The sequence below is a fragment of the Piliocolobus tephrosceles genome, chromosome 20 (assembly GCF_002776525.5).
Source record: "Piliocolobus tephrosceles isolate RC106 chromosome 20, ASM277652v3, whole genome shotgun sequence".
Taxonomy (NCBI): Eukaryota; Metazoa; Chordata; class Mammalia; order Primates; family Cercopithecidae; genus Piliocolobus; species Piliocolobus tephrosceles.
The window spans coordinates 29900025-29914285 of NC_045453.1; the positions used below are offsets into that span (position 1 = coordinate 29900025).

General features: G+C 52.2%; 1 protein-coding gene across 1 annotated transcript in view; it reads right to left on the bottom strand.

Annotated features, from left to right (window-relative positions):
* Positions 1-1755: 1755 nt before the first annotated feature.
* Positions 1756-14261, bottom strand: part of BMP7 (bone morphogenetic protein 7) — a 96903-nt gene continuing 84397 nt past the window's right edge. The window contains exons 5-7 of the mRNA XM_023231964.2: positions 6227-6303; positions 4442-4552; positions 1756-2355 (exon numbers count right to left, since the gene is read on the bottom strand). Coding sequence (XP_023087732.1) covers positions 2206-2355; positions 4442-4552; positions 6227-6303 — 338 coding nt within the window. The 3' untranslated portion in view covers positions 1756-2205. The remainder of the gene's footprint in view (positions 2356-4441; positions 4553-6226; positions 6304-14261) is intronic.

The window sequence follows — 14261 nt, forward strand, 5'->3', positions numbered from 1 at the left end:
CCAAAGAACCAGAACCAAACGTCTCCTTTTATTGCAAAGTCAAACCCTTTTTATTTTGTCTATTTATACAGAATTTTCACTAAAGACTGTTCGACGCAACAGCCATGAGTACATTGGTCCAACCATTAATAAATAGTCTTAAATAAGAAAACAAACAGGTTGAAGGAAAGCAAGCTCGCCATCCTGAACGAGGGATTAAGGGGTGGGGGGTTCAAAAGAGCTTTGGATGGAAATAAATAATCTCTTTGCTTTGTAACAACTATTTACAGGTTTAAATGTACAAATGATGCTAACCAGAGGCTGGTTGGGTCAGTAAGTGGTGAGAAAACCTGCACCAAGAGGGATCACATAAAAAGCCCCAGCTCTGCCAGCAAATGAAACCAAACATAACAAAAAATACTTCTCCCCAGTGACTAGAGAGTGGAGGCTGCAGCCCAAGCTACTAAAGAAGAAAAACATGAAGGAAAATAAAAACAGAGCCCCGGTGTTTCCAGGAACCGTCTGAGTCAAGACAGAGAAACAGTCCCCCACAAGACTGGGTTCCACATGGCCACAGTCTCGGATCACCTTGCTTCCTTTATAGATGTGGAAAACGTTTGTAGACAGTGTAGCCCTCCCCCAGCCCTTGTGTTTGTGGCTGTAGGCTGACTGCGTACTATTTATGGGATTCACCAGCCAAGGCAAGGCGGGCTTACACCAAAAGCCATGTCAGAAATGCCACCTCCAAATCGGGACACTTGGTTAGGATGTTACCCTCAACAAGGCTTCTGTTTGCAATGTAAGTCCAGCACATCCTGCACCCATCAGACCTCCTATTATGCCATCTCCCCCTTACTTCAAGGAGCAAATCTGTTTGCAGAGACTTCTGATCAGGGTCTGCAAATGAAGAGACAGCCACGGGTACCCCTGCCAGCACCCAGCCTTGGAATGCCGCTGCAGACAAAGACTAGAGGGTCCACTGGGAGGATGCGCAGTACCCCCGCTCACCCCACTCCTGTGGAGAACTAGGCTTCATTGGTGCTTCCTTTTTTTTTTTTCTTTTGAGATGGAGTCTCGCTTTGTCACCGAAGCTGGAGTGCAGTGGGGTGATCTCCGCTCACTGCAACCTCCGCCTCCCGGGTTCAAGTGATTCTCCTGCCTCAGCCTCCAGAGTAGCTGGGATTACAGGCGCGTGCCACCATGCCCAGCTAATGTTTCTATTTTTAGTAGAGATGGGGTTTCACCATGTTGGCCAGGCTGGTCTCGAACTCTTGACCTCAAATGATCCACCCATCTCAGCCTCCCAAAGTGCTGGGATTACAGGCGTGAGCTACCGCGCCTGGCCCACTGGTGCTTCTTAACAACAGGGTCGAGTTGCAAGTTCCATCCTACTTGCTGTCCTTGTACCCTCTGCAATTTCACATGGATTTACTACCACTGGGGCGAGCTGAAAAGCCAATTGCAAATGTCTGCGGGTGTTTCACGTACCTAGTTTCATTTCTGCCACTGCAAATCCAGCTGAACAACAGAACATATTTTTCCTCCAAAGGTCAACACACAACCCTCCTCCGAGCAGACATTTGCTCTTTCCCCTCCCACTAGATCTTGGATTTGGGCAAACCTCGGTAAACACTGGACCTCTGCAGGCCTCAGAATGAAACCTGTAGGGAATCCCCGCCCTCCACATGACACAGCTTCTGTTTATGCATCAGGATAAACCAAGAAATGGGGATAAATTGTTTAGGAAAATATATCTGTAACATCCTAACCATTTTAATTCATTCGTTTTATTGTGACATTTATTACAGGAACTTCCGGGTCAATTTTCCTTTCGCACAGACACCAATGTGCCCACCCCTTGCCACGCCCCCTTCCTCCCACGGCTGGGTGGCCTGGCTGGCGGGCCCTCATAATTACCTCTGGAAACGAGTCCATGCATGGCTGAGACTCCCCAGCCAATGACCTGGCCCGACCATTTTTCTTTATGCGTGTTTTTTTTTCCCTGCTAGGTTTTGCCTGCACAGCTTGTAGGATCTTGTTCATTGGATGAAAAATTGATCAAAAGCCATATGCTGCTCACGTTTCCTAATACTCTTACACCTTTAAAGTTGGGGATAGGGAGGGAAAGGTCTCACAAAAGGCAGTTGGTCTGCTGGTTCCTGGCCAAGGTGAGCAATGGAGGATCCAGAAAAACTTGGCCCCAAAGGGTCTGAATTCCCGGAGGGGCTAGTGGCAGCCACAGGCCCGGACCACCATGTTTCTGTATTTCTTCAGGATGACATTGGAGCTGTCATCGAAGTAGAGGACGGAGATGGCATTGAGCTGTGTGGGCGCACAGCAGGGCTTGGGCACCGTTTCCGGGTTGATGAAGTGGACCTGAAACACACACCAAAACATGGGCAGTGGTGAGAAGCGGTGAGTCCTTCTAACTGGCCTCCACGTTTCTATAAAGAAACATCCTGTCTGGGCATAATGAATGACCACAGGTGACACTCCCCAAGCCAAGCACTTCCTGTTCTAAGCACTTTACCTGCACAACTCAGTTCTGGGATTATCCCTGTTTTGCAGACAAGGGAACCAAAGCATAGAGGTTTTCACACTATGCAGCTGGGAAGGAAGGGGCCAGATCCGACATTCAGGACCAGGTAATTCTCTGTTGGGGAACTGCCCTGTGCACTGTAGAATACTGAATAGTGTCCCTGACTTGGAACCACCAGAAGTGCTCCATCTTGCTCATGGGCTTCTCTGTACCTCACAGAGGATGTGGGCCAGGGACACACAAACTCAAACGCCTATGGGTGCCACATGAGTGCCACTGATGAGCAGGGGTAAGACAATAGGGAATAGTGGGGACTAAGGCAAACTAAGGGAAGAGGCCGCCACTCAACCTAAGCTGACGGCAGCTGACCGAGCTCAGTATTAGCAGATCTGCCACGTGTCCAAGACAGGCCAGAGATTCCACTGTCCTGTTGTTTTTAATGTGAAACTTCTGGGTTTCCAGCAACTGCAGGTGCCAGGCAAGAGCGTCAATGACTGGCACTGTGTTCCCAGTGTCCAGGCTGTGACCGCTGACATAGGCTAGCATGCTTTTTACACATTTTATGATGGACAATTTCAAACTCTTACACATCCATACCCTTCCCTACCTGCTCCACCTTGAATGATTTTAAAGTAAATTCCAGCCATCAGCTCATTTCCTCTAGAAGCATTTCATGAGAACTCTCTAGAAGACAGTCGCCCCCTTTTAAACGTGAACACAATCGCATCATTTCACAGTCCCTGGAGAATTCACTTTGATCCTGCAGATCTCTGGTGAAATACTGATGGAAGTAGGTGCACACAGGACGATGGCACTCCTGTTCCCTGGGCCATGAAGGCAGCGGTTGGAGAAGGATAGAGATGTGAACCTGGCGGCTGGGGAGACATGCCTGGCACCTTCTAGGGCATACTGGCACAGCACAGCACATCCAGGCCAAGGAACACGTTGGGGAGGACTCTTCCCTTTCCAGCCTAAGGACCTTCAATCCCAAGTCGGGCTTTGGAGTTTGCAATTGAGGAGGGGAGAGAGGGCTTTGGAAAATCAATACTTAAAAAAGCAAAGAAACAAAAACCCTTGCCCTCAAAGAGCAGAACCAAATGAAAGGGATAGATGAGATTTTTCTCCAGGATTTAATACAGAGGACAGGGGCAAGAAAAGGAGGCAGATTACTAAATGAAAGGAGGGAGTAGTCCCAGTAGTGAGCTCTCTGTCACTAGAAGCATTCAAGGCAGGGTGGATGATGAGTTGGCGGGAAAGGTTCAGATGATGTTCATGGCAGGGAGCTACATAACCAAGGTCCTTGAACCTTGGATTCTAAGCAAAAGAACACGATCCCTATAGCTCTTATCACTATGGTTGCTGTTGGCAGAGCAGGAATAACATCTACTGAGTGTCACCACGTGCTGGGCATGTTCATCTCATTATCACACAGAATCTTCCCAGTGACCCCACTGAAATTTAACTCGAAATGGCTCCGTGGGTCCCCACTCATCTCTCCATCCCATTATTCTGCTGGCCAGCTTCTGATCAGTCTGCCCCTCGCTGAAATTTCTCATCTGTTTACCTGTTTCCTCTACAGGAAAATGAAGCAGGGCCCAGTGCCCTGTTAGGCACAGTAACCAGCACCCACAATACTACAAGCATCCTCAAAGGAGCCCATAAAACTTTTAGTTACTTTTAAAATTAGGAGAAATAAATGAACTTCAGGGTCAAAGATTATACTCCTCTTTATAGCAAACCAGTCATAAAATACAATTTTTGCTTTTTTTTTTTTTTTTTTTAATGGGGCAAGGAGCCCCTGGAAGTCATGACACGGCAATGGGCTGATGTCTACTCAGGCCCCAGCTTGGAGGCAGCAGGATCCGGTGGCCCCACAGCCTGCCCGGCCCAGGTAACCACACCCCAAGATGGCGTGACACCCACCAGTGTCTGCACGATGGCGTGGTTGGTAGCGTTCATGTAGGAGTTCAGGGGGAAGGCACACTCCCCCTCACAGTAGTAGGCGGCGTAGCCTTCAGGCGCGATGATCCAGTCCTGAAGAGGAGAAGAGAGTGTGGGAAACTATGCGGAAGGCCTGAGCCACATCATCCCAACCCCCATGCTGGCCAGAAGCCACCACGCCAGGCTCACGACCTGAGGTTGAAGGCTCAGATCATGCCTTCTGAGCGGCAGGGGGCCCAGCAGGGGCTGGAAAAGTGGGTGGCCTCTCATGGTCCCACAAGAATGGAAAGGAGGGCCATTCTATAGTCTTGGCCTACAGTCCAAGCTACTTGGGAGACTGAGTGGGAAGACAGCTCAAAGCTGCAGTGAGCTATCATCACACCACTGCACCCCAGCCTGGGTGACAGAGCAAGACCCCATTTCTAAAAAAAAAAAAAAAAAAACCATAAAATAAACATGAAGGAAAACCCCACAGAGCTTGGCTGATCGTGAAACGGACATGCATGGCTGTGTCTTCTGGACAGAAGGTGGCACAGCAAGGAGCCTCTGGTGTGAGGCAATCATCAGCTCTACCCGCCACTAGGTGGTCATACACGGCAGTTCACCTTAAACCAACCTCCACGCCTTGGTGTGCCCACCCGCCAGAGAGGCTAATAACTCCTAATGGCATCACCCATGCTGGCTCAGGATGAGAATTCAGTGACAGTGTAGACAGGTATGTACACTGGTCAGGAAGGGATCCATGTGCCATACCTGCCTCTAGGGTCTGCGTGGCACATAAACATTGCCCAATAATCAATACACTCCTCAGTGAGGCTTAAGCGTATGGAATCTTCCAGCAGAGGCCCCTGGAGTTTGGGTTCTGTCCCAGCAGCAGGTGGATGTGGTCACCAGTCCCGAGGGCAGGCTCACAGGAGGGCTCAGAGCTGCCTGTGTGTGTGCACGCCCTGCGTGTGTCGGGGCATAATCCCCAGGGAAGATTCTGGACTCTCCCACTGAACTACAAGCTCCCTGAGGGTAGAATGCCACCAGTTGCCCTGACGACCTCATGACAATACCCTCTCCAGGGATATTTGAGCCCCACGGGGCAGATACTTTGCAATGTTCAATGCTGCGTCTCCAATCCGATACCAGAACAGGGCCCAGAATGCTGCAGAAGCTGCACGATTGCTGAATGAGAATCACACCAGAGCTCACAGCAGACACATGGTGGATCACATGACCCTCACTCCTCTCCTAGGATTCATCCCCTGCCTTTTGCCTCACTCCATGCAAATGGCTCCAGAGGGGGCAGCCATGTGCCAGTAACATGGCCACATCCCTAAACAGTTGACTGGTCCAGAAACAATGGCCTGAACCAAGTTGGGCAGATCCGTCCCTCCCATGGGAATGGGAATGGGAATGGGATGAGGACAGAGGGCAGAGGGGGAGATGGCTCCCCAGGTATCTGGATTCAAACACACAGCCCGGCATCATCTTGAGAAGCAGCCAGCCAATGGATGGGAATGAGGTGCATGCGCAGAATGGGGTTCAGAGTTCAAAGTGTTTGGGTTCCTGGTTCGAGTTCAAGTCTCAAACACATTTCTGCTCTTGGATTTCATGAGGCCTCCCTGTATCCTTTGCCCAAGTTCCCTTCCGTAGCGAGGCCACTTGATACCGGAGTCTTAACTGGCAGAGATGAGAAACAGGACCAAGCACAGACCCGCTGCCTCGTGGGAGCCCACGCCAGAGGCCCCATGCCCAAGACAGACCCAGCCAGCCCCTTACCTGCCAGCCCAGGTCTCGGAAGCTGACATACAGCTCGTGCTTCTTACAGGCCTGCCTCTGGTCACTGCTGCTGTTCTCTGCGTTGACAAGGAAGTGAAGAAGCAGAGCCCAGTGAGGAGAACGAAACATACACACATCCAAAGTTCCCTCCATCTTAGGCGGTGATGTACACAGCAACCACGCACAGATGGCTGAGGGGTAAATTTCCTGATCCAAAAGCCAGTCCAAGGGTCTAACTGCCTTAAAACTCATTTCTACCCCCAGCAAACGCCCTACTAAGGGAGGTGCCAGTGCCCCCATTCCTCTCTCACGCACTCTTATCCCATAATACTTTCTGGATCCTTCTGCGGACACTGGTTTCTTTTATACACGTGTGTTGTTTAAATGCTGACATCTGCCTGGATTCCATAAGGGAATCAAACCCCATCCACCTCCCACAGTGCCACTGCAGGGGCCCTGCTCAGAGATCTGCTTACGAACGACCTCGACGTGTGAGGCCCCAACACACTTATCCCTCTGCAGGGGCAAGAGGATGCGGGGACCAGGCCTGGGACAGGCCCCCATCACCACCACCAGCAAGAAGCAATGAGACAGCAAAGAGTCAAAACCTGATGACCTTTCAGAAAAAAAACACTCCTGAGGTTTCTTTGAGCAGTGAAAATTACACACTGGGATTTTCCAGAACTATGTAAGTTTGTAAGCATTTGGGTCAGGGCCTGAGCACTTGTAAACACTGCAGAAGTTTCTGTCCGTCTGTCTCTCTCTCTCTCACACACACTGCAACCTTCCTTCCACCACACGGCAGAGGGATTGCTTTTTTCTTAGTCCCATGACCTGTCTTTCCTCCACCTACAACTTCCCAGGGGCTCTCTGTCATACTCAGAGCAGGGCCCAGGCTGTGCCTGTGGTCCACAGGTCCAGTGTGCTCTGACAACTGATTGACCAAACACCAAGCTCACTCCCACCGCAGGGCCTTTGCGTGCGCCGTTTCCTCGACCTGCAATGCCCCTTCCTGCAATCTTTGTTGTGTCTGGCTCAAGCCTTGGTTCCAATGTCACCTCCTCAAAGAGGTTTTGTAAAGTCACTATTGGATCCCCATCAGTGCACATCCTGTCCAGGAGTCAGGAAGTGGTTCAGGGAAGGGCAAGTGACCCGGCACAAACTGAAAGAGATTGGGACTTCCGGAAACATTTCCCCCGTTCCTAAGAAAGACCCATGGGGAGACATTCATTCTCTTCCTCCTACTGCCAGGGAGCAAAAAATAATGAAGTCCCCCTGGCTGTCCCCATGGCCAACTGCAGCTGTGGCCTTGAGAGGAAGCAGCACTGAAGATGGTGGGGTGGGGGCAGAAGGAGCTGGGGCTTGGAGGACACTGTTGAGCTCCTGGATCCACCAACCCTAATGTCCACCCAACCTTGGCTCTGTGGGCTGATGAATTTTGTACTGGTTGAAGCACATTTGACTTGGGTTTCTGATATCTGCAGCCAACCCTCAACCCATCCCAACTGGCCGCCCTGTGAAGGCTCATCCCACATAGAAATGTGATCATAGAAAATGGTGGTCAGCTTGAGCTCAGGTGTCACCCTTAGAGGTGCAGACCCTGGAGCACAGTCAGCCTCTGAGTGGAGTCTAACCTGTGAGTCAAGACCAGGTCCTGGGGACTGCTCCAGCTATGGAGTCCAACCCCAGCTCTCCTAGATCTTGGACTCCTGGTTTGCAAAATGAAGAGAGCTCCTATACCTCCTGGGGTAACCTTGAGTGTTCATTTCAGTTTCACATTTTATTCTTCTTGTAGCCCACTTGTTAGGGAAATTTAAAACTAAACTACACACATTCTCCATTCACACACATACACCTGTTAACTATTTGAATGCATGGTGTTTCCTCCACACCCACTACATGCCATTAGGGTATATATCAAAGAGTGGAACATCACTCAATTTTTGACTTTTCTCTGATTCACAAGAATTCTATCTGCATGATTTCTAGGATAATGAGAAATGGTAAGATAAGAAGGGCATCACTGAACTCCCTTCCCTGAGCCTCACTTTCCTCATCTGTAAAATTGGTGGGACAGGAGTGGTGCAGTAAGCTAGCCTCCCATAGACCACACACTGCCAATTAGGACACCGCCTCAGACACAGACTGGACATTCTGTTGGTCCTGGAAATCTTCAGTGTGCAGCCGCCTTAGCTACCCCATGACTGAGAACAATTCTGGAACGAAATCGGCTAGAGACAGCGAGCGAGAGCGGAAAGCAGAAAGAAGGAGAAAGAAGAGTGTTGAGGAGGAAGGAGGCAGGAGAGGGGAGAACAGCATGGAGAGTACAGAAGGAGTCAGGAACCGGCCTCCAAGGCTCGGCTGAGACAGGAGCACTGTGCTCCCTGCTGGGGACTGAAAAGCAGGCTGCTTTTGTTTTCATCAGCAATTTTTTTTTTTTTTTTTGAGACAGAGTCTTGCTCTGTTGACCAGGCTGGAGTACAGTGGTGCAATCTTGGCTCACTGCAACCTCTGCCTCCTGGATTCAAGCGATTCTCCTGCCTCAGCCTCCCAAGTAGCTGGGACTATAGGCAGTCATCACCATGCCCGGCTAATTTTTGTATATTTAGTAGAGACGGGGTTTCACTATGTTGGCCAGGCTGGTCACAAACTCCTGACCTCAGGTGATCCGCCCGCCTTGGCCTCCCAAAATGCCATTTTTGAATGTATCTATTTATATAGATATAAAATTTATCTATAGTTCAGAAAAGCAATGTGGAAAGATCTGCACACCAATGAGGAAATTACATTTAATTGATTATAACCGAATCACGTGTGTTTAGACCTGGTCCTGAGGAGACACTCGAGACTCTCTGTGAAGTGACCTCTGTGAAGGCTGGGGCGGGGCAGGTGGCCTCCAGGCTGTGGGGTGGCAGCGCTTGCCCCTGGGTGCCCTGCCCTCACGGCCTGCGCGCCTGGTGGAGTCACTCATTCGTTCAGCCATTGCTAGGGGCTGCTTCCTAGTGTACAGGCATGAGATGAGTCCCGGGTGTAAGGCAGAAAAGGCCTGCCACTCAGGGGCTTTTCCAGAATGAGAGGCGGGTCACAGATAAGTGAGTGCACATGACTTACATGGAGATGAGGGCTACAGAGGAAAACAAGGCAGGAGAGGCTGCAGCGAGTGGGCATGCTGCAGGGGGCGCCAGCAGGCGTTCTTCTGAGGAGGTGATGTGCGGATAAGAACCAAGAGGAAGTGAGGTAGGAGGGTGGGGAGGCATCCAAGGGCGAGGCATTCCTGGATGAGGATGCCCAGCAGCGGGGACGAGGAGCTGTCCATGCCTGAGGCCACTGGAGCAGCACCAGACAGAGGATCCGAAGCAGGCACTGAGCCCCACAAGGAATGAGAAAGCTGGGCCTGGGTCAGCAGACTGTGGGGGCGGAGGGAAGATCAGCATGGCTGGAACCAGCCCCCAAAGCTCAAGGTTGCAAGGGGCTGCTCAGAGTGGATGGAGGCAGCCAGGGAGAGCCCGGAGGCCCCTGGTCCCCACCCTCAGTGTGGGAGTAGCAGGGCTGGGAGAGAGAGAACCAGCTCTGGTGCAGCAGGGACCTCCCCAGGGCCAGGGTGTCCTCAACATGAGAAGGTCAAGGTCAAGGAACCATCAGGGAAGAGCCCAAACAGCTGGACTCTACAGCCTGCCCTCGAGAACACACAGACGCCAAGTAGAAACCTAAGATGGCCTCCGTGGCTGCCTCAATGTCCAGGGCCACAGGTAGCCACGCCCCTCCACGACTCTCCTCCCTCTTCCTTATGGGGAGGCAGAAGGCAGGGCGGAGGAGAAGGAACATCCCCTCAGCTCAAGGAAGTGCCAGGTGAAGCTGCTAGCTGGAGCCAGGGACGTTGCTGACTCCTTGGTGTCCTGAGTCAAGGAGGATTCTGCAGCTGCATGAAGGCTCTGTCAGAAGGAAGTCCCATGATCTATTAGCAATGTCTGTCATGAGCACAGGAGGGGCAAGGAGTGGCCTGAGTGCTACTTTCCCCAACCCTGTCTTAAAGCAAAGCCACCACATTTGGCATAACTTAGTTCAAACCCAAGGCCAAACAGACCAAGGCTGAGCACAGCTCATGAAGCTAGTTGTGGTGTGCGAGTGAGGCGTGGGCACTGGCCCTGCCACCAAGAATCCCAGACCCTGCTCTGTACTTCCAGGGCTCTTTGATGATGGCTGTCCCAGCAGAAAGTGGCCGGAGCTCCGGTGTATCCTTAGGACTTATTAGCAGGAAAGCAAGGAAAGGAAACAAAAGAGAGACTCCCAGCTCCCGTCCCTCCAAGCCTGCCCCACCCGCCCCAAAGCAACAGAACGTGAGCAGGAGACAGCCCAGATGCCAGCACCGAGGATTCACCCACCTCCTCAACCCCCTGCCTGGGCCGCAGACAAGTCAGGACTGGTGCTCAGGCTCCGCTCCCGCCCCCACGGGTCATCTGGTAAAGGCGGCTGCTTACCAGGGAGCTGGGTCCAAACGTGGGTGGGGAGAAGGAAGTGCAGGGACCCAATTTCTCAACCCCAAACTGCACCATCTGAAGAGCACGTGAAGCCCCGAGAAAGGGGGCTGGTGGGCAGGAAAGCGAGCTTCGCGTGGGGTAGCGTGCCAGAGCATGTGCCCCCGCCCCGGCACACACAAGGCTGCCGAGATTCAACTTGTGTGGCCCCACGGCAGGGCTCCAGCCCATCACAGGGGTGGGGGGCAGAGGGGAACGAGCGATTCGAAGGGGCAGGCACACAGGCATACATACTCACACTCACACGCAGGGACTCTGGCCTAAGCCGAGGGTGGGGCCCGGGCCTCGGTATTTTTTATTTTTACTTTTTTCTTAACTTCCAGGCAGGTTTTAGAAGAACTTCAAACAGGGCCACAAGCGATCCACGGGAAGGAGGCAGGTTCCCAGCAATGAATTTCTGCCACGGGAAACAGTGAGAGCCCCGTCCTAGGAGCTGTGTAAATGGAGACTTGGTGGGGCTTTGATGAGGAGGTGGTGGGGAAAATCTGATTGAATTCTAAACCTGCGAGGCCTAGTTCCTCTCCCGCTCGTTACCCAGGTGCGTGCACCGGATGGAGCTCGAAGACACGGAAGTCTTCGCCGGAGTGGAGTTTGCTGCACTTCCTGCCTGGATGATCTGTAAAAATCCTCTAGGGAGTCTCCAGGCTCCGAGCACCCCCTCGGCACCCACCCCGTTCCTCACCTTTCTTAGAGCAGCCAGAATGATCTTATCACCTGCACCACACACCCCAGCTTGAATCTCTGCAAGGACTTCTGAACATGCTTGGCATGAAGTTCAAATTCAAGGCTCCCAAGAGAAGGCCTGACTCACCACCCTCACTCCCCTCCCCTGCTTCAGCCCCCACAGCCTCCTCCCCGCTCCCCAAAGCTTCCAGGAAACCCCACAGCACAGGCCTCTGCCCCTGCAGGTCCCACAGCCCAGAGCAACCTCTCCGGACCAGCCTGGCCTCATGGGCACCCACTAGGCCCAGAGCTCTCAGCTCACTCACCACAAAATCTTGTCTGCACCCCTCGGGATGGGCTGGGTTCCCTGGGCACCACCCTGACTCTGGGCCTGTTATGTATGGATGTGAATGGCAACCCCCTCCTTCCTGTCCTAAATTAACACCCCCAAGGGCAGCCTTTGTGTGGGTGTTCAGCATTGAACCCCAGCCTTCAAGAGTCCAGCATAAAAGAGACTTCAAATACAAATGAAGGAATTCAGTTGGTTTTTGATTTGGGAGACCACAGACCCCTTTGAGACACCTGGAAAAATGGATCCACCTGCCAGAAAAGAAAATACACAGAATCCCTACACACACTCTGGGCCACACAGACGCACTGAGGTCCATCTGGGGACCCCAGGACATCTGCCAGGGGTCAGGAGGCCTTGTCTGAAAAAGGCCACCAACCCTGCTGACCTGCCTTCTCCCTTAAAAAGTAAAATGAACATAAATTTCAAGCTAGGCTAGGTGAGGAGGAAGAAGCTATTGGCACTAGAGGGTTAGTTTGGGGGTGGGGCTGCCGCTGTCCTCTCGCCAGGACCTTTCTCGATAGCCCCCTGCTCCCCTTGGGTGCTTCCTGGGACCAACCGCAGGCCCCAGAGCTGATAAGCAGATAATAGCTTCCCACATAGCGGCAGGGCAGGTTTGCACCTCAGACCTTTTTCTGCCTTGTCCTGGAGCCAAGAAGGCTGCAACTCCTCCTGAGCTGCCACCAGACGGCTGTGTCCCAGCTCCTTAGCTGGATGAGAGAAGCACTCTGAGGCCGGGAGCAGTAACTTGCCTGTAATCTCAGTACTTTGGGAGGCAAAAGTGGGAGGATAGCTTGAGCCTAAGAGCTCAAGACCAGCCTAGGCAATATAGGGAGGCCCCATCTCTACAAAAAATAGCCAGTTGTGGTGGCATCCATCTATAGTCCCAACTACCTGGGAGGCTCAGGCGGGAGGACTGCTCGAGCCCAGGAGGTCAAGACTGCAGTAAGCCATGCTCACACCACTGCACTCCAGCCTGGGCAATGGCGTGAGACCCTGTCTCTAAAAAAAAAAAAAAGAAAGAAAGAAAAAGAAAATCACTTTGCCAACAAAGATGTATTCTTTCCTATCGCTGCTTTAACAAATTACCAAACAAATTATCAAAACAATACAAACGGATGATAGCTCTGTGGCTCTGAAGTCCAACACCAGTCTCAGCAGGTAAATGCCAGTGTGGGCAAGATGGGCTCCTTCTGGGGGCTCTAGGGGAGGACCCCTTCCTTGCCTTGTGCAGCTTCTCCAGGCCACCTGCATCACGCGGCTGGTGGCCCCGCTCATCTCCACCCCTCTGTCCTCTGTGCTCACATGGCTCCAACCACAGCTCGCAAAGGCTCTCTCCTATAAGGGCTGATCGGGCCACCCTGCTACACAGAGCCCGCGTATTGGAAGGCCAGCTGATTAGCACCTGTGATTCCAAGGGCAGCCTTAACTCCCCTTCGCCCTGGAGGGTGACACGTTCACGGGTTCCAGAGATTAAGACACTGGCATCTTGGAGAGGCTGTTGCCCTGCTCATTGCAAATGGCTTCCTGAAGAGCCAGAGAAACAGCACCCCCAGGGAGCAGCTCCCCTGGCCAGCGGGATGGGATTGGGGATAGGGAGCAAACTGGGTTCCTTGGATGTGGGGGGGTGTCACCCCTCCAGTCCACTGGAAAATGGTTTGTTGTGAGGTTCGTTGATTCGAAGTTTTGGTTTTGGTCTGGGAGGAGTCCGGATGCATCTTCTGGCAGACTTGACACTGCATGTGCAGGGGGCGTGAGCCAGGCAAGGGGTGTGGGAGGGCTGTCCACAGACACCCACAGTGCCAGCAGGGCTGGTCCAGGCCAGCCCACCCCCAAAGCCCAAAACCAGAATGCACCTTCTTGGGACCCCAGTACCTGCAGGCCACCAGAGGCTGTCAATGTCGGTTCCCCAATCAGCCTATGGGGAAAGGGATTGCACCCCAGCCACAGCCCCAGTGCCCGGGACAAAGTCAGGCTCCTGTGGGGGCCCCACAAATGCCTGGTGACTTGTCAGAAAGCACTCAGTGGGATTGCTGGGGACACTGAAGCTCGTCCAGGCCAGGCAGATGGCCCTGGCAACGTCCGACAGGGAAGAGGGCCTGGGGCAAGGGACAACCCAGACCCCAGAGACCCAATCCCAGGGCTGCCACTTACCTACACCGTGCCCTTAGACAAACCACTTACCCTCTTCAAGCCTCAGTTTTCCTCTCTGTGAAGTGGGAGGCCACCTACCTCAGAGCCTCAAGAACCACACAACATGATGGGCTAAAAGCTGTCTGCTCTAGAGGACCTGCAGAGTGCGACCCCCTGGAAGTCTCCTTCGCACAATGCGTTAACTGTACTTATATTTACTGTTAATGTTTGATTTGCTTGCAATGAAAATATTAGCTTTAATTTGTAAAAAATTTATTGTAAAGAAACATTTCAAACAAACTGAAAAGTATTGCAAATCATATATTCTTTTTTTGTTGTTGTTTTTGAGACAGAG